A 19,860-nucleotide genomic window follows, 5' to 3' on the forward strand; every position below is an offset into this window, starting at 1 on the left:
CTCAATACATAAGGCAACTACTAACAGCTATAAAAGAGGAAATCGATAGTAACACAATAATAGTGGGGGACTTTAAAACCTCACTTACACTAATGGACAGATCATCCAAACAGAAAATAAGGAAACACAAGCTTTAAATGACACAATAGACCAGATAGATTTGACTGATATTGATAAGACATTTCATCCAAAAACAGCAGATTACACTTTCTTCTCAAGTACGCACAGAACATTCTCCAGGATAGATCACATCTTGGGTCACAAATCAAGCCTCAGTAAATTTAAGAAAATCGAAATCATATCAAGCATCTTTTCTGACCACAACGCTATTAGATTAGAAATGAATTATAGGGAAAAAAACATAAAAAACACAAACACATGGAGGCTAAACAATACGTTACTAAATAACCAAGAGATCACTGAAGATTTCAGAGAGGAAATAAAAAAATACCTAGAGACAAATGACAATGAAAACACGACAATCCAAAACCTATGGGTTGCAGCAAAAGCAGTTCTAAGAGGGAAGTTTATAGCAATACAAGCCTACCTCAAGAAACAAGAAAAATCTCAAATAAACAATCTAACCTTACATCTAAAGGAACTAGAGAAAGAAGAACAAACAAAACCCAAAGTTAGCAGAAGAAAAGAAATCATAAAGATCAGAGCAGAAATAAATGAAATAGAAATAAAGAAACAATAACAAAGACCAATAAAACTAAAAGCTGGTTCTTTGAGAAGATAAACAAAATTGATAAACCATTAGGGAGACTCAACAAGAAAAAGAGGGAGAGGACTCAAATCAACAAAATTAGAAATGAAAAAGGAGAAGTTACAACAGACACCACAGAAATACAAAGCATCCTTAGAGACTACTACAAGCAACTCTATGCCAATAAAATGGACAACCTGGAAGAAATGGACAAATTCTTAGAAAGGTATAACCTTCCAAGACTGAACCAGGAAGAAATAGAAAATATGAACAGACCAATCTCAAGTAATGAAATTGAAACTGTGATTAAAAATCTTCCAACAAGCCCACTGAATTGGGCGATTGGGATTGACTTGTATACACTGATGTGTATAAGACTGATGACTGATGAAAAAATAAAATAAAATAAAAATAAAAAAGGAAAAAAAAACCTGCCAACAAACAAAAGTCCAGGACCAGATGGCTTCACAGGTGAATTCTATCAAACATTTGGAGGAGAGCTAACAGCCATCCTTCTCAAACTCTTCCAAAAAATTGCAGAGGAAGGAACACTCCCAAACTCATTCTATGAGGCCACCATCACCCCAATACCAATACCAGACAAAGATACTACAAAAAAAGAAAATTACAGACCAATATCACTGATGAATATAGATGCAAAAATCCTCAACAAAATACTAGCAAACAGAATCCAACAGCACATTAAAAGTGTCATACACCATGATCAAGTGGGATTTATCCCAGGGATGCAAGGATTCTTCAATATATGCAAATCAATCAGTGTGATACACCATATTAGCAAATTGAAGAAGAAAAACCATATGATCATCTCAATAGATGCAGAAAAAGCTTTTGACAAAATTCAACACCATTTATGATAAAAACTCTCCAGAAAGTGGGCATAGAGGGAACCTACTTCAACATAATAAAGGCCATGTATGGCAAAGCCACAGCAAACATCATTCTCAATGGTGAAAAACTGAAAGCATTTCCTCTAAGATCAGGAACAAGACAAGGATGTCCACCCTCACCACTGTTATTCAGCATAGTTGTGGAAGTCTTAGCCATAGCAATCAGAGAAGAAAAAGAAATAAAAGGAATACAAATTGGAAAAGAAGAAGTAACACTGTCACTGTTTGCAGATGACATGATACTATACATAGAGAATCCTAAAGATGCCACCAGAAAACTACTAGAGCTAATCAATGAATTTGGTAAAGTTGCAGGATACAAAATTAATACACAGTAATCTCTTGCATTCCTATACACTAATGATGAAAAATCTGAAAGAGAAATTAAGGAAACACTCCCATTTACCATTGCAACAAAAAGAATAAAATACCTAGGATTAAACCTACCTAGGGAGACAAAAGACCTGTATGCAGAAAACTATAAGACACTGATGAAAGAAATTAAAGATGATACCAACAGATGGAGAGATATACCATGTTCTTGGATTGGAAGAATCAATATTGTGAAAATGACTATACTACCCAAAGCAATCTACAGATTCAATGCAATCCCTACCAAATTACCAAGGGCATTTTTTACAGAACTAGAACAAAAAATCTTAAAATTTGTATGGAGACACAAAAGACCTCGAATAGCCAAAGCAGTCTTGAGGGAAAAAAACAGAGCTGGAGGAATCAGACTCCCTGACCTCAGACTATACTACAAAGCTACAGTAATCTAGACAATATGGTACTGGTACAAAAACAGAAATATAGATCAATGGAACAGGATAGAAAGCCCAGGGATAAACCCATGCACCTATGATCAACTAATCTATGATAATGGAGGCAAGGACATACAATGGAGAAAAGACAGTCTCTTCAATAAGTGGTGCTGGGAAAACTGGACAGCTACATGTAAAAGAATGAAATTAGAACACTCCCTAACACCATACACAAAAATAAACTCAAAATGGATTAGAGACCTAAATGTAAGACCGGACAGTATAAAACTCTTAGAGGAAAACATAGGAAGAACACTCTTTGACATAAATCATAGCAAGATCTTTTTTGATCCACCTCCTAGAGTAATGGAAATGAAAACAAAAATAAACAAATAGGACCTAATGAAACTTAAAAGCTTTTGCAAAGCAAAGGAAACTACAAACAAGCTGAAAAGACAACCTTCAGAATGGGAGAAAATATTTGCACACGAATCAACGGACAACGTATTAATCTCCAAAATATATAAACAGCTCATGCAGCTCAATATTAGAAAAACAAACAACCCAATCAAAAAATGGGCAGAAGACTTAAATAGACATTTCTCCAAGGAAGACATATAGATGGCCAAGAAGCCCATAAAAAGCTGCTCAACATCACTAATTATTAGAGAAATGCAAATCAAAATTACAATGAGGTATCACCTCACACCAGTTAGAATGGGCATCATGAGAAAATCTACAAACAATAAATGCTGGAGAGGGTGTGGAGAAAAGGGAACCCTCTTGCACTATTGGTGGGAATGTAAATTGATACAGCCACTATGGAGAACAGTATGGAGGTTCCTTAAAAAACTAAAAATAGAATTACCATATGACCCAGCAATCCCACTACTGGGCATATACCCAGAGAAAGCCATAATTCAAAAAGACACATGCACCCCAATGTTCACTGCAGCACTATTTACAATAGCCAGGTCATGGAAGCAACCTAAATGCCCATTGACAGACGAATGGATAAAGAAATTGTGGTACATATATACAATGGAATATTACTCCGCCATAAAAAGGAACGAAACTGGGTCATTTGTAGAGACATGGATGATCTAGAGACTGTCATACAGAGTGAAGTAAGTCAGAAAGAGAAAAACAAATATCGTATATTAACGCATATATGTGGAACCTAGAAAAATGATCCAGATGAACCAGTTTGCAGGGCAGAAATTGAGACACAGATGTAGAGAACAAACGTATGGACACCAAGGGGGGAAAGCAGCAGGGGTGGTGGTGGTGTGGTGAATTGGGAGATTGGGACTGACATATATACACTAATATGTATAAACTGGATAACTAATAATAAACTTCTGTATAAAAAAATAAAATAATTCAAAAATTCAATAAATAAATAAATAGAGCTCTCCTGGTGATAGTAGAGTCGTTGAAACAGCACATTGAAAATACAGAACATTTTATTTGAGCTGTAAGCTATACAGGAACAATGGGTAGATTATTCTTCATTGTTGACTGCCTCCCTAGTTACTTTAACATCCACGTTACCTTCTCCAGCCCCCAGCACTCTAGGAATGAACTATCTAAGGAACTGTGGACGTATTGAACAATTCTGAGACTCCCAGCCAATCCTCGGGGATGCTGGGTCTCATGGTAGAAAAGAATACGCACAGAAGCTCTCCCCAGAGACACTTCTTTCATGTTCTTTCTTGGATCTGCACATATTGTCTGAAAGTTCCATTTTCACATCCCTCAAGAAGGTAGAACTTCTCTGGTTTCGTGTAGTCTCAGTCAGCCAGAACTGTGCTGCTCCCTTGCTTGAAGGAAAAGAGACAAGATTTTCTGATCTGACTGTTCCTTCAAACCCTGATCTAGAAGAAATTGTTCTTTTCCTGCCAGATCACTGGTATAAATCCTATGGGTACTGGGAAAACCCCAGGAGCTTAAGGTCATTGGGCTGCATTGGAACAGTAACTGTGGTTCTTCATCTTGTTGACCTTCCTCATCACATGTGGCATCTGCCTAAGATGAGATCTCTTTCCTCAAATCAAATCCTGGCACTCACCACCAGCTCCATTAACCTATCCAAAAATGTCATTGTGTGAAAATACCTCTATTACCAATGAATTTCAGGATATTTTTACTGTATTCACCATGGAGAGTAGATCTATGTCTTGAAAATAATGGTAACCGATTGGAAAGTGGATTTCCATTCAAGAAACATCATTTTTATTGTTTTGCATGGTAACGTTGGAGATGCAAACCAAAAATCCTAGTGCATAATCTAAACATCTTCTAATCATATACATAAAGATGTAATTGAGTACTCACCTAGTCACTCTCAGAGTTGAGGAAAATCCAGGGCTACTCTTCTGGACTAACTGGACCTCCAGAACTCTGTGATGGAGAGAAGGGTATCATGAGTAAAGGGGTCATACAGACTCCACGTGAGGTTTGGGGCAATAGGCAAAAGGAATTCATTCCTGAACACTTTTAAGTCATGGGTCTGTAATTTATGACATAAGAATAATTATTTTGGGGTGCCCTAAGAGGATAGGAAAAAGGATTAGGAGCACTGAGAAAAGGTATCGAATGTGGCCCAGTAAGAAAATCAGGTATTATGGGATACTAAGACTGGGAGTGTGAATTTGAGGAGATTTTAGGAGAAAAGTAAGTCAATAAAATAGGGTTCAAATATAAGCAAGTAATTCAGGTGGATCAGTAAAGCTGAGAGGGGGAAATTTCTGCTTTAGGAGAAGTGGTAAAATAATATCATCGGAGTGTAATTAAGTGAGGAGACAGTTTCTTGTGGGGCAGAGGGAGAAAACCTTCCCTTCTTTCGTGTGTGCCGCCATTAGTCAAAGAATTAAATATGGAATTCCTAGAAGGAAAGGAGGGAAGATCTCAAAAAGTCGAAGAAAGAAATGTATAGGTGTAAGAGAAGATGCTAAATTTCAGGGCATTGAGAGGAGGGAAAGGGACAGATCTTCTAGTGAATATGCAGAACACAAAAACCAGTCATGTCAAGTGTGTGTGTGTGTGTGTGTGTTTGTGTGTTAGAGAGTAGTACATGATTACTTCATGGTGTTATTTCAAAGCTTCACCAGAGTCCTAGGTGCCACAGGTAAGCAGTTAACTAGTTATATCCCCTTCCTCCTTCCTCCCCGTATGGAAATGTTCATTTGCTCTTTGGGCGTGTAGTAACAACCCCCAGTATATTCTGGAGAGCATCTCTTCCATACGTCACTCTTGCTGTCCCTGCCTCTTCAGCCAACATCCGTCTTAGACTACTGCCCCACTTTGCTGTAGACCTATAGTGTGCTCTATTGCAGTCTGCTTCCTTCAGGTTGCTGTTTCTTTCCCCTGTATTTCTTTGCCCTAAGCATGGGCACAGACCCTTCCTTCAACTCCTTGCAATGACAGCACAGACTAAGCTGCAACTCCCATCACAATTTTTGGAAGGTATAGGAATAACTGAAGGAAACTAACAGAAAACTTGGAATGAGATACTAAATACGGCTGTTCTTAGAATCCACAGGCTCAATCCCCTCTACAGGAATTTTACATTCAATCACCACCCTAACTGACTACCTAGTCATTCTCAGAGTTGAGGTACCCCCCCCCCCCAATTCCTGGCTCGACATCAAGTGGGAAGGACCAGCTTACCTCCCTCCAGGTGAAGTAATCTCAAACCTCTCTCTTAGTAAAAGTCTAAGTCTCAACCACCGGGAACTCCAAGTACGGGAAGCAGTTTCCCCCTCAGCTCTCATTTTCTACCCCAGGGTTTAATTTGTTCCAGGATGATTGACAGTGGGAAACTATTCCCTTCATGATTACCCTCTGTCAATGCGTCTGAATCTAACCTCTCCACCTCTCTTCCCCATTCCCTATAGTACTGAGTTTTAAAGGCTCTGTGCTTAGCCGTCTTTTGGACTTCCTGCATTCCAATTATTATATATTCTCTCAGCTTGAATGAGCATCTCAGTGTAAATGGCTCTGAATCCAACCCATCTAGCCCGGATTTATCCTTGTATTCTCCCACAGTGTGGTATAATGAAAAGACCACAGAACGTGGCATCAAAAATCCTGAATGCTAGGGCTGAAATAAATCGGGTCCAGGACTTACCTAGGCAGTCCCTTTTCCCCCCAGTTTGCCGAAAAGAAAAAATTTTAGAGTCCCTGGTTTCCCTAGGAGCAGGAATTGCCTTTGAAGGACTTCCGCAATGTCCCCACCCCTAGCCCTTCCTGGGGAAGCCCAACCTGGTAGATATATAAACAGGCACCTTGCAGCTTCCTGCTCTAACCTGCTGTTTTCTCCCTCCAAAATGGACAACTCCCTCCTGCTGGGACTCCCCATCCTCCTCTGCTGCTTTAGAGGTGAGTCCCTATGGTTGACAGCTGGAGAGACGTGTCCAGGATCCCGGAACGGGTCGGGGTTCGCGTGACAGAAGTTCTCTTATGAGAGCCATATGGTAACAGAAGCTGTCATTCTGATGCCATGACTTTTGTCCACAACGCATCATGTCCCTGGGACCTTCACCAAAGTCTTAGTCTGCCCTTGCAGAAGGAAACAGGTAGATTATAAAGGAATTGAAAAGATTTTCACAGAAGCTGTGAGGTGAGGTTTGTAAAATGAGGTCTTCAGAGAGTGTATCTTTTTTTTTTTCCAACAGTACTGTACGGGTCATTTGCAGACAAAGAACATGGAAGTGAGTAGAAATGGATCAGTGGTGTGGGATGGGGAATTTGGGGGGAGGGAGGAGATGAAAGGGGCAGGACGAGCACTGAGGGTTGAAAGGAATCCAGAGACAGACCCTGAATTTCAGCACTCAACAGCTTCTTCCAGCAGGATCGGGCTGGGATGGGAGCTGATTTTAAGTTTGATGAAAAAACATGAGCAGCAGTTGACAAGGCTAAGGATGAGTGTATTAAAAAGCAAGAAAAAGGGAAAGGGGGAAGTGGAATGTTGATTTTTAAGGCACTAGCTGGCTAAATCCAAAGTGTAGCAATTTCGTGGATTTCAGATGCTTTCCCCCTTGTCAGCTTCCAGGCGCATGTAGGTAAGAAAGTCACATAGGTCAATTAAAAAGAAGGGAATGAGGCACACACACACAAGATGTGCATGTATCTTTTTCCTTTGAGTCTGTGCTGTATCCTAAGAGATGGGTAGGGGAGGCTGAGAGGCCCTCTAGAGGTGAAGAGAATTGAAAAGAGGGAGAGGTGCAGATATGCCACGTGATGGGGGACTAGGCTTTGGAGGGACATAAGAGCCTAGAGTGGCTCCAGGTTAAGAGTGCAGGATGGGCCTCATGTGTTACAAGGCTTAGTGACCTTAGGCAAGGGTAAATCTTAGAGACAATTGCAGATGTTTTATTTCTCTTTGCCGGCACAGTCCATGAACTATTTGTTGGTGAACACCGTATTCCTGGTGAGTATGAAGAAGACCTGACCTGATTATCTCAGTTTTGATTTTGTTCCCCTTTTCCTTAGCCCTCCACCTGTTTTACAGGCTAAAACTTCTGAGACCATAAACTTTAGTCCCTCTTTTGACTTAGCCTATTTTAATAGAGGTAGATGCCCATGTTTTTTTGTTTTTTAAAAAATTTATTTATTTATTTATTTATTTATTTATGGCTGTGTTGGGTCTGTTTCTGTGCGAGGGCTTTCTCTAGTTGCGGCAAGTGGGGACCACTCTTCATCGCGGTGCGAGGGCCTCTCATTATCGCGGCCTCTCTTGTTGCGGAGCACAGGCTCCAGACGCGCAGGCTCAGCAATTGTGGCTCACGGGCCTAGTTGCTCCGCGGCATGTGGGATCTTCCCAGACCAGGGCTCGAACCCGTGTCCCCTGCATTGGCAGGCATTTTCTCAACCACTGCGCCACCAGGGAAGCCCGATGCCCAGGTTTAATGAGTCGCTGACAAAGCCCTCGGGGCTCCCAGCAGACTTCAAATTTTAAAGGGGAGGTGGGTCCTTTCATAGCAGTGTGAGGCCCTCTCTCACTTGGATCTCCCTACTCTCTGGCCCACATTATAGAAATTATTCAGTGCAGGATGTGCCACCTCCAGTTTCCAGGGGAGAAGTGTTCCAGAGGCAGAGGAATATGCACTGCGACAATGCAAGAGGCTTGCACAACTGGGAGGATTTTCAGAAGTAAGTTGTGGGTTTGGGGAAGGAGGAAGGGGCAGAGGAAGCAGACAGGGATACATTAGTCATAGTAAAAAGGTGGGACCTTACTTTAGCTCAGGCAGTCTCAACCCTGGGATGACTGACTATCTCTACCCCATCACATGCCATAATGAAAAATAGATAGAGGTAGTCTCTAAGGGGTGGGGGTCTGTAGCTATGGAATCAATATTTTGAGAAGTCTGAAGAAAACAGAGGAGACTTAATTGAGGGGAAAGGAGAGGCACAGTACGGCCAGTGGAGAACAGCTGGATGTTGGAGTGAGGAGGTCAGTTCTTTGTCTTTGTCCCTGCCTGGACCTCCTTGTGGGTGGTTTTAAACTGTGAAAATAGAGGGGCCAGTGTCAGCAATAAATATTGACTAAATGGCTTTTCATGGGTAAGACTAAACATCATGATTTCTCAGTTTTCCTAGCCTTTGTGCTGAGCGATTCCTTAGTATTTCTAACCCTTACTTAAACCAGTGTTAACATTCTCAGTGGAAACATCCAGCTTGGGCAATCTTTGAATTGCTGCTGTCATTACATCCCCATATCCAGGATTTTTTTTTAAACTACTCTGCTATTGCTTTTCTTTTGGGAAACCCCCAAATTCCAACATCTTCCGATTCCTCACATTTGAATAACGGAGCCTTGAACTACACAAGGTTGTTTTTGTATGCTGGTGCAGGCTGGAAAGAAGGTGTTTTTTTGTTTGTTTGTTTGTTTTTCCAGAAACCTCTTTGCTGATCTGTTTCTCCTCCTTCTGCAGATGATGGTACACCCTGGTTAACCTTTAGGGGCTGCCTAAAGAACTGTGCTAATGTGAACAATATAAAATGGAGTGTCTATCTGGTGAACTTCAGGTGCTGCAGGAGCCGTGACTTGTGCAATGAAGACCTCTAGAAATCACTGGTCCTTTTCTGGCTCCAGTCTCTGGGTGGGTGACATTGTTGGTGCCACCTCTTCACAATGATTTTCTAAAAAAACACATTTCATATTGCAAACATATGGCTCTGCCTTCTGCATATGTAAGAAAAAGCCCTCTCTTTTTGTATCAATAGATTCTCTGCCTTGGCCCCTGGGTGGGTGAGGGGTAGGGAACACCTTGAATACAAGATCAACACATCCTGCAGGTTGTTACAGAACCTAGTGCTTTCACTGAATACCCAAGTTGCTTCAGAAAAGAAAGAGGATAGGTCAATTCTTTTCCCTGCTCCTTCCCTTCCTTTCCTCTTTTTCCCTTCCTGGGAAAAAATAGGGGTTGGAAAATGTATGCTCACAAGGATTGATTACTGATTCCTGACAAACTGGTAGGAGGAGGCCTGAAAAGGGTGATTAATGAATATTATAAAAATATCATAAAGAAAGTTACATTTCTTCCATACCCATATTGTGTTTTCTTCTTTCTCTCCTCTCCAAACTCTTCCTTAATTTTGTCAACAAATATTTATTTAAAAAGTCCTGTATTTAAGGCACTGCTGGACCTTAGGATACCACAGTCGTGATGGCTATCCTCATGGTATCTAAAGCAAGAAAGAGAATATAAAGAGATAATTAAACATATGAGTTGAAACAAAATAATAAAAAATAAACAGGCTGGAATACTTGGTATAAAATATAACAAAAAAAAAGCCCACAATAGATGAAATATTATATGTATTTCTTGAAAAAGATGAGCAAAGAATTAGGCAGTTGGAAGACCAGAATGAGGAACTCTCCCAGAATACAGTAAGAAAGAAGAAGATGTAGAAAAGATGACCATAGAATAGAAAGGCTTACAGAGTACAGACCTAAGAAATAAGGAAAAACATAAGCTAAATATAGTAAAACATAAGTTATATATAGTAAAACATAAGTTAAAGACTATGAAAGATGACAAATCTTTAAGCACTTCCAGTGAGAAAGAGCATGAAAAGCATAAAGGGAGAAAGAATAAATGCCAAAGTCTTAACAAAGAAACATAGAACAATGTATAAATTCAGAAAAAGTCATGTCTAAGTTTTATTTCTGGCATAGCAGATTGTTAATTAAGATAGCCGGTTTCATGGAAGAGTGCAACAATCTCTGAAGTCAAGGTTCTTAAAAGAACCTTTTGGTAAGGGAAAAAAACATAATAAAAAAAATTGTTTTATAACTTTCTCCCCATGGATAAGAGAATAAGAATGATACTTTGTGGATGTTCTCAATGTATTTATTTATCAGAACCTGCTTTATGACAAAAAATATTTTGTATTTTATGCAACTATAGAATATTTTCTCATTCTTATCTTTCTCGGACCCTTTAAGATTAATCTAGTATTTGTCATTTTATCTTCTCTATTACCTTTTTAATTATACATTCTTTAATAATTCTTTTAATAGTTATGCATACTTAACTCTTTACAGTTTACCTTAAATTAGTACACTTACCACCTTATTAGCAACCCAAGAACACTGTAAGAATTTGATTCCATTTACTCACTTCTGCTTCTTGTGCTACTATTGTCACTGTTGTTGTTGTTTATTGTGGTAAAACATACATAAAACAAAATTTACCATTTTAATCATTTTTAAATATACAGTTCAGTGGCATTAAGTATTTTTATGTTGCCATACAACCATCACCACCATCCATCTCCACATGGATCCTACATCCATCTTTTTCATCCTACAAAACCGAAACTCTGTATCCATCAAACAATACTCCCCATGCCCTGGCAGCACATTCTACTTTCTGTTTCTGAGTTTGACTGTATTGGACACCTCATAGAAATGCAATCATCCAGTGTTTGTCCTTTTGTGACTGACTTATCTCACTAGCATAATGTCCTCAAAGTTCATCTATGCTGTAGAATGTGCCAGAATTTCCCTCCTTTTTTAAGGCCAGATAATATTCTATTGTAGGTATATACCACATTTTGTTTATCCATTCATCCATTGATGGACATTTAGGTTACTTCCACCTTTTAGCTATTGCAAATAATACTACAATGAACATAGGTGTACAAGTATCTGTTCAAGTCTCTGCTTTCAGTTCTTTAGGGTATATATCCAGAAGTGAAATTGTTAGATCATATAGTAATTCTATGTTTAAATTTTTGAGGAACTGCCATACTGTTTTCCACAGGAGCTACATAATTTCACACTCCCACCCAGAGTGTACTAGAGCTCCAATTTCTCCACATCCTTACCTACACTTGTCATTTTCTGTTTTTATGTTAGCAGCCATCCTAATGGGTGTGAAGTGTTATTTCATTGTGGTTTTTTTTAAATATATAAATTTATTTATTTTTATTTTTGGCTGCATTTGGTCTTCGTTGCTGCGCGCGGGCTTTTCTCTAGTTGCGGCGAGCAGGGGCTACTCCTCGTTGCGGCGTGCAGACTTCTCATTGCAGTGGCTTCTCTTGTTGCAGAGCATGGGCTCTAGGCGCGTGGGCTTCAGTAGTTGTGGCACTCGGGCTCAGTAGTTGTGGCTCGCGGGCTCTAGAGCGCAGGCTCAGTAGTTGTGGCGCACGGGCTTAGTTGCTCTGCGGCATGTGGGGTCTTCCCGGAGCAGGGCTCAAACCCGTGTCCCCTGCATTGGCAGGCAGATTCTTAACCACTGCGCCACCAGGGAAGCCCTCATTGTGGCTTTTATCTGCATTTCCCTAATGATTAGTGATGTTGAGCGCCTTTCCATGTGCTTATTGGCCATTTGTGTATCTTCTTTGGAGGAATTCAAGTCCTTTTGTCCACATTTTAATCAGCTGGCTGTCTTTTTTGTCGCTGTGTTATAGGAGTTTTTTTTTAATACATTCTGAATATGATCTCTTATCAGGTATACAATTTGCCATTCCATGAGTGGCCTTTTCACTTTGTTGATTCTGTCCTTTGATGCACAGAATTTTAAATTTTGACATATTCCAATTTATCTATTTTTTCTTTTGCCTCTTATATCTTTTTTAAAATTGAGATATAGTTGATGTACAGTATTATATAAGTTACAGGTGTACAGTATAGTGGTTCACAATTTTTAAAGGTTATACTCCATTTATACGTATTATAAAGTATTGGCTATATTCCATGTGTTGTACAATATATCCTTGTAGCTTATTTTATACATAATAGTTTGTACGTCTTAATCCCCTACCCTTATATTGCCCTTTCAACCTTCCCTCCTCCCACTGGTAACCACTAGATTGTCCTCTATATCTGTGAGTCTGCATCTTTTTTGTCATATTTACCAGTTTGCTGTAGTTTTTAGATTCTTCATATAAGTGATATCATACAGTATTTGTCTTTCTCTGTCTGACTTATTTCACTTAGCATAATACCCTCCAAGTCCATCCATCTTGCTGCAAATGGCAAAATTTCATTCTTTTTTATGGCTAAGTAACCTTCTTTACCCATTCATCTGCTGATGGACCCTTAGGTTGCTTCCATATCTTGACTACTGTAAATAATGTTGCTATGAATACTGGGGTGCATGTATCTTTACAAATTAGTGTTTTTATTTTTTCCAGATATATACACAGGAGCAGAATTGCTGGGTCACATGGTAGTTCTATTTTTAGTTTTTTGGGAAACCTCCATAATGTATTCCACAGTGGCCGCACCGACTTACATTCCCACAAGCAGTGGGTTCCCTTTTCTCTACACCCTCACCAGCATCTGTTATTTGTGTTCTTTTTGACAATAGTCATTCTGACATGTGTGGGGTGATATCTCATTGTGGTTTTAACTTGCATTCTCTGAAGATTAATAATGTTGAGAATCTTTTCATGTGTCTGTTGGCCATTTGTATGTCTTCTTTGGAAAAATGACTACTTAGGTCTTCTGCCCATTTTTTAATCAGGTTGTTTGTTTTCTGATATTGAATTGTATGAGCTGTTTGTATATGTTGAATACTAAGCCATTGTCAGTCACATCTTTTGCAAATATTTTCTCCCAATCCATAGATTGTCTTTTCGCTTTGTCAGTGGTTTCCTTTGCCATGAAAAAGCTTTTAGGTTAAATTGGTCCCATTTGTTTATTTTTGCTTTTATTTCTTTTGCTTTAGGAGACTGTTCCAAAATTATTGCTACAATTTCTACTAAGCAGTGTTCTGCCTATGTTCTCCTCTAGGAGCTTTATGGTTTCATGTCCTACATTTAGGTCTTTAAACCATTTTATTTTTGTATATGGCATGAGAGAATGTTCTAATCTCATTGTTTTACATGTGGCTGTCTGGTTTTTCCAGCACCATTGTTGAAGAGACTGTCTTTTCTCCATTGTATATTCTTGTCTCCTTTGTTGTAGATAATTGACCACAGGGGCATAAGTTTATTTCTGGGCTCTCTATTCTGTTCCATTTATCTATGTGTCTGTTTCTGTGCCAATGTCAATTGTTTTGATTATTATAGCTTTGTAGTATAGTCTTAAGTCTGGGAGGATTATACCTCCAGCTTTATTCTTTTTATTCACAATCACATTGGCAATTCAAGGTCTTTTGTGGTTCTATATAAATTTTAGATTATTAGTTCTAGTTCTGTGAAAAATGTCCTGGGTATTTTGATAGGGATTGCATTAAATCTGTAGATTGCTTTGGGCAGTATGGTCATTTTAATAATATTGATTCTTCTAATCCAAGAGCATGGGATATCTTTGCATTTATTTGTATGATCTTCAATTTCCTTCATCATTGATTTACAGTTTTCAGAGTATAGGTCTTTTACCTCCTCGGTTAAGTTTATTCCTGGGTATTTTATTCTTTTCAATGCTATTTTAAATGGAATTGTATTTTTACTTTCTCTTTCTGATGTTTCATTGTTAGTGTATAGAAAAGAAACAGATTTCTGTTTATTAATCTTGTATCCTGCAGCTTTGCTGAATTCATTTATTAGTTCTAACTAGTTTTGGGTGGAGACTTTAGGGTTCTCTGTATGAAGTTATCATGTCATCTGCAAATATTGGGTATTCTTTTTTTTTTTTTTTTGTCTGATTTCTCGGGCTAGGACTTCCAATACTCTGTTAAATAGAAGTGGTGAGAGTGGGCAACCTTGTCTTGTTCCTGAATTTAGCGGGAAATCCCAGATTTCACTTGAGTGTGATGTTGGCTGTGGGTTTGTCATAAATGGCCTTTATTATGTTGAGGTATGGTCTCTCTATACCAACTTTCATGAGAGTTTTTATCATGAATGGATGCTGAATTTTGTCAAATCTTTTTCTGCATCTATTGAGATGATTGTGTGATTTTTATCCATCCTTTCGTTAATGTGGTGTATCACATTGATTGATTTGTGAAAGCTGAATCATCCTTGTGACCTTGGAATAAATCCAACTTGGTCACAGTGTATGAACCTTTTTATATATTGTTGGATTAGGTTTGCTAATATTTTGTTGAGAATTTTTGCATCTATATTCCTCAAATATATTGGCCTGACATTTTCCTTTTCATAGTGTCTTTGCCTGGTTTTGCTATCAGGATGTTGGTGGTATCATAAAGTGAATTTGGCAGTGTTCCCTCCTCTTCATTTTTTTTTTTTTTTTTTGGAATAGCTTGAGAAGGATAAGTATGTCTTTATATGTTTGGTAGACTTCCCCTGTGAAGCCTCCTAGTCCTGGACTTTTATTTCTATTTCCTGGGAGGTTTTTTAAATCATTATTATTATAAATTCAATTTCACCTCTCATGATCTGCCTCTTCAAATTGCCTGCTTCTTCTTGATTCAGTCATGGCAGCTTGTATGTTTCTAGAAATTTGTCCATTTTTTTCTAGGTTGTCCAATTTGTTGGCATATAACTGTTTATAGTATTCTCTTATGCTTTTTTGTATCTCTATGGTATTGATTCTTATTTCACCTCTTTAATTTCTTATTTTGTTCATTTGAGTCCTCTCTTATTCTTGGTGAGCCTGGATAAAGGTTTGTCAATTCTTTTTATCTTTTCAAAAAACCAGCACTTGGTTTCATTGATTTTTTTTTCTATTGGTTTTCTTTGTTTATTTTTCCTATTGGTTTTTCTTTTAGGTCTCTATTTTATTCATTTCCTCTCTGATTTTATTATTTCCTTCTGCTCAATTTGGGCTTTGTTTATTCTTCTTTTTCTTTTAGGTGGTAGTTTAGGTTGCTTATTTGAGTTTTTTCTTGTTTATTTGGGATGGCCTGTGTCACTATAAATTTCCCTCTAAGAACTGTTTTTTTTTTTTTTGCATCCCATGGATCTTGGAAAATTGTGTTTCCATTTTCATTTGTCTCAGGGTATTTTTTGATTTCCTCTTTGATTTCATCATTGACCCATTGGTTTTTTTAGTTGGATGTTGTTTAGTATACATGTGTTTGTGGTTTTCCCCTTTTTCTTTCTGTAATTGATTTCTAGTTTCATACCGTTGTGGTTGGAAAAAATGCTTGGTATGATTTTTATCCTCTTAAATTTGTTGAGGCTTGTTTTCATCCAATCAGCCACTCTATATCTTTAGATTGGAGCGTTTAGTCCATTGACGTTTAAAGAAGGCTCTGAACCTATTTTTATTTTGATTTATGCTGCTTTTTCATAGTTTCTATCATTTCCCTCATTTCTTTTCTTTTGGTTAACTTTGAAATGTCACATTGAGTTTCTATTTTAGAGACATGTTCTTCCAGTATTGCTTTGTTTTCCCTAATATGGTATTCAATTTACTTTTCTTACATATTATTATATGAGGTTCATTTGCAGTCTTTTTATGTCATACATATTTAAATTAAAGGTATTTTTCCAGTACGGAAGCAGATTCTTATGTCAGGGATGGAACTGGACCAGGAGAGATTTCCTAGCTTGATCTCTTGAATGCACTGAAAGCAAAGTAGTTAATTGGTTTTTATCTTTGTAAATAAACCTCTATAATAATTTCCAGGATTTGCTACCTCTTGTTTCCTCTCCTACCAATAATTGAACTTTTGCCTATTCCTTAGTCTTTTTACCCTGCTCAATTCATTTCTACCTACAGCTCCTTTCTTGCACAGAATGTAGCTCGATTTTTGCAGAAGGAATGTTAGTGGCGTACTTCTATATTTCTGAGATCTTTGAGGGCTTAGGCTATTCTAGTAGACCCTGACTTTTTATATGGCATTTTCTTTTTACTATCCTACTTGTTCTGCCTTTTTTATAATGGAAATTGTGGAGATCCATAAACTATACTGCTAGCATCCAACTTGTCCCAACTGAGAGACCGTAGTCCTACCTAGACAGTCCTAAGCAAAGCTTTAAAATCAACCCAAGAACTCCACAGCAAACACCTTCAGCCTCCTGACTCACAGCCTCTTCCCAGTTGCAGCTCATAACATCCTTCCTGGTGGCTAGTACCTCTGCCTGAGGGCCCACGGGCAGGTTTCCCTGCCCCAGCGAATCCGCAATAGAACAACAAATAAATATATATCCAAATGGCTGAAAGAGTAAAAATAATTTTTCATTTTTCCAGTTTCTCTTTGTCACCATTAGCAGCACCTTACCAGCATAATTCAAGAAATCCACATACATGTGTTGAATACTCACAAGGCACGTTTTGAAACATTCAGCAGTTGTTTTAGAGCCCAGTCCATTAAAACATAAAGTCAAATTGGAAGCCCCAGATCATATAATATCTCTGGACAGAGCCTACTGAGGTTTTAGAGCCAGGTTCCTGGATTCTAATACAAGTTGCACTTGTATAAACTTTGCAATCAAAAGTTTTGAGATGTGATTTCCTGACAATTTTTCAATAATGAACACATTTCTATTGGAAATCTATGATTTTTACACACATTTATACAAAAGAAACCCTGTTTTTCCTGATATTAATAACCCTCCAGATTGAAAGTTCCATACAGTTGGTTTGTCTTCTTTGATCAGTTTTGCCAGCTTAGGTCCACCACCAACCAAGGGATCTTTGGCTGGAAGAGAATTCTGGACCTGAATCTAGAACTACTGCATTTGCTCAGGGTCTGGCCTCCCTCACTGTTCCCTCTACTTCCCATTTGTTTGTTGTTTGTTCTGTAAAATATAAAGAATGGAGTTGAAAATTAGGGGGTGATGGGGTGTTGTAACATGGGGCAAAGGGGAGTCAGAATCTCATGAAAATCCAAGATGGGAAACATACAGGATAGGCTCAGGAAGACCAGACCTGGAGTCTTCTGGATATGATGAAACTCTAGGGGCTTTGCCACAGTGCTTTAGGAATCTTCACTTCAAGCTTAGTTATAAATGTGTGATATCACATCTGTATCACTCAGCGTGTACCTGCTACTCTTCCTGCTACCAGTTACCTTCCTCACGTTGTATCTCTTTATTAATGTGACGCTTCCTCTTAGTTTCTAGTTTTGACTTATTTGAGACCATTCTAGACACTAACCACACATCACAGTAAGTCCCCCATGAATCATTTCACATGTGCAACCTGCTGCTAGTATCTCCATTCTATTCAAATAAACTAATTAAACAACCCTGAATGGAAGAATCTACCATATTTTCTACTTTGAAAGATGTTAAAGTATAATATTCATTCTAACCCGATACAATTTGGGGGAAATTCCAGCATATATAAATTGAAAATATTTTAAAATTAATTTGTATATTAAAATATTTTCTTCTTTATAGAAATAGAATATGGTAGAAACTAATAACCATCATAAGTCTGCATATCAGGAGGAATACGACACACCCTAGAATAATATATATGTGTATATAAATATATAGCTAAGATTCATATAATAAGATACAGGTAGTCCTTTGCAACAATTCAACATGCATGAATATCAGTTTTCACAGTGTAGTTAAACAACACTTGTCCCCCAACAATGAGGCTGAACTTTTAGTTGTAACAATATTAACTGTGAACTATTGCATAAACTTTGCTACTAGTTCTTTATTCCAAAATCATTATGCAAATAAAAGATGTGCATCATGAACAGTAACAGTTACTTCTTTCAAAGTCTTGGTGATTGGTCACTGAACATCTATTAGTCACACACAGATAGTAAAGCATGTAGTTGTGTCGCCTCCTTGTCTCCCAGTGATAAACCCATGTGACATTTTACAAAAATGGATAATCAAAAGAGGGAATTAGTCAACAAATATGACAGAACAAAGAAATGAAAAGTGATAACACTGGAAGTGAAATTAGATGTGGTTAGAAGATTCGAAAATAGCCACAGCAAAGCAAAGGTAGGACGAGACCTAGGCCTACATGAAGCTACAAGACAAAACATATTTTAAAAGACTGATGAATATAAAAACAAGATAAAGTTGCTTCAACATCTCTTAGTTTGAATTGCACTAGGAAAAGAAAGCCGCTCATGGTTGAACTGGAGCATTTACTTCTACTTTGGATTGAGGACTGCAATCAAAAACAAATCCCAATCAGTTTGGCATTGAAGTTAGTTGCTACACTGAAGGAAAATGGTAGTTACAAGGACATCTGTTTACTGCCAGTAAAGCCTGGTTTCATCGTTTCAGAGGTCAACATGAATTGATTAATGTTAAGATACCTGGTACAGCTACAAGTGCAGATAAGGATGCAATTGTGAAATTTGCACCCATATTCGAAGAATTACAGGCAGTCCTTGTTTTGCACAGTAGTAAGAGACTGTCCTGTGCAAAAAACTGCAGGATTTGGATAGAATGTAAATGGAGTTAGAAGATAAAGATGACCATGGGAGTGCTGACACTGCTGCCATTCAAAAAACAGTTCTAGATACGCAGGAGGCAGAACTTAGTGAAGGTGAATATAAAGTTTTAAGTGAGGAAAATAGTTGTAAAGGATGAATGTGTCTCTAAGGAAGTGATGCTGTTGAAAAACTTCACATTGAAGGAACTCTCAGAGATGTTTCATGACATTTGACAGCACAAAGGATAAAATTTTGGAAGCTGATTCAAACTTAGAAAGGAGTATGACAACTTGCCAAACATAGATAAGATGCTCAATCCATATTGTAAGTTATATAATGAGAAGAAAGCAAGCACTTTTCAAACTACTCTTGATACATTTTTTAATAAAGAAACAAAACATTATTAACAAAAACAAAATGTAAGATGATGTTGCCATCGGGTAAGGGAAGGGCAAAAATTACTGGGAGAGATGGTTTCAAAATGTTAATCATTTTATTTGTAGCTAACCTGTTCAGTATCATATATACTTTCCTTTCCTTCTAGTCCAAATATCTTTGACTTTTCTGGGAGAGAGCTTCCATCATTACACCTGTTGTCATGATTACAGCAATATGTTTCTCTCACTAAGTCATGAAATACTTGGAACACTCCCTCTTCACAAGGCCTGCAAGATAGTGCTGAGTAACGGTAGAGATGTCTCCCTAAAGAGAAGAGAAAAGCAAATGTGACCACCTTGCTTACTCTCACCATC

General features: G+C 38.0%; 2 protein-coding genes across 5 annotated transcripts in view; one reads left to right on the forward strand and one right to left on the reverse strand.

The window, feature by feature from the left end:
• The window catches only part of PATE2 (prostate and testis expressed 2), a 114,544-nt gene that overhangs the window by 45,484 nt on the left and 49,200 nt on the right, over positions 1-19,860 (reverse strand). For 2 of the 4 annotated variants that reach the window (XM_057552621.1, XM_057552622.1), the window contains exon 8: positions 19,351-19,810. In XM_057552621.1, the coding sequence (XP_057408604.1) occupies positions 19,602-19,810 (209 nt within the window). In that variant the 3' untranslated portion in view covers positions 19,351-19,601. Of the gene's footprint in view, positions 1-3,832; positions 4,208-4,721; positions 4,788-9,938; positions 10,077-19,350; positions 19,811-19,860 lie in introns of those variants that run through there. The other 2 variants (XM_057552623.1, XM_057552624.1) reach the window with 2 other exon arrangements.
• On the forward strand, positions 6,716-9,456 carry PATE1 (prostate and testis expressed 1). The gene is given in 3 exon segments (XM_007183395.1): positions 6,716-6,767; positions 8,370-8,540; positions 9,323-9,456. Coding segments are annotated over 3 exon segments (357 nt in total).

This window comes from Balaenoptera acutorostrata, chromosome 9 (assembly GCF_949987535.1).
Source record: "Balaenoptera acutorostrata chromosome 9, mBalAcu1.1, whole genome shotgun sequence".
Classification (NCBI taxonomy): domain Eukaryota; kingdom Metazoa; phylum Chordata; class Mammalia; order Artiodactyla; family Balaenopteridae; genus Balaenoptera; species Balaenoptera acutorostrata.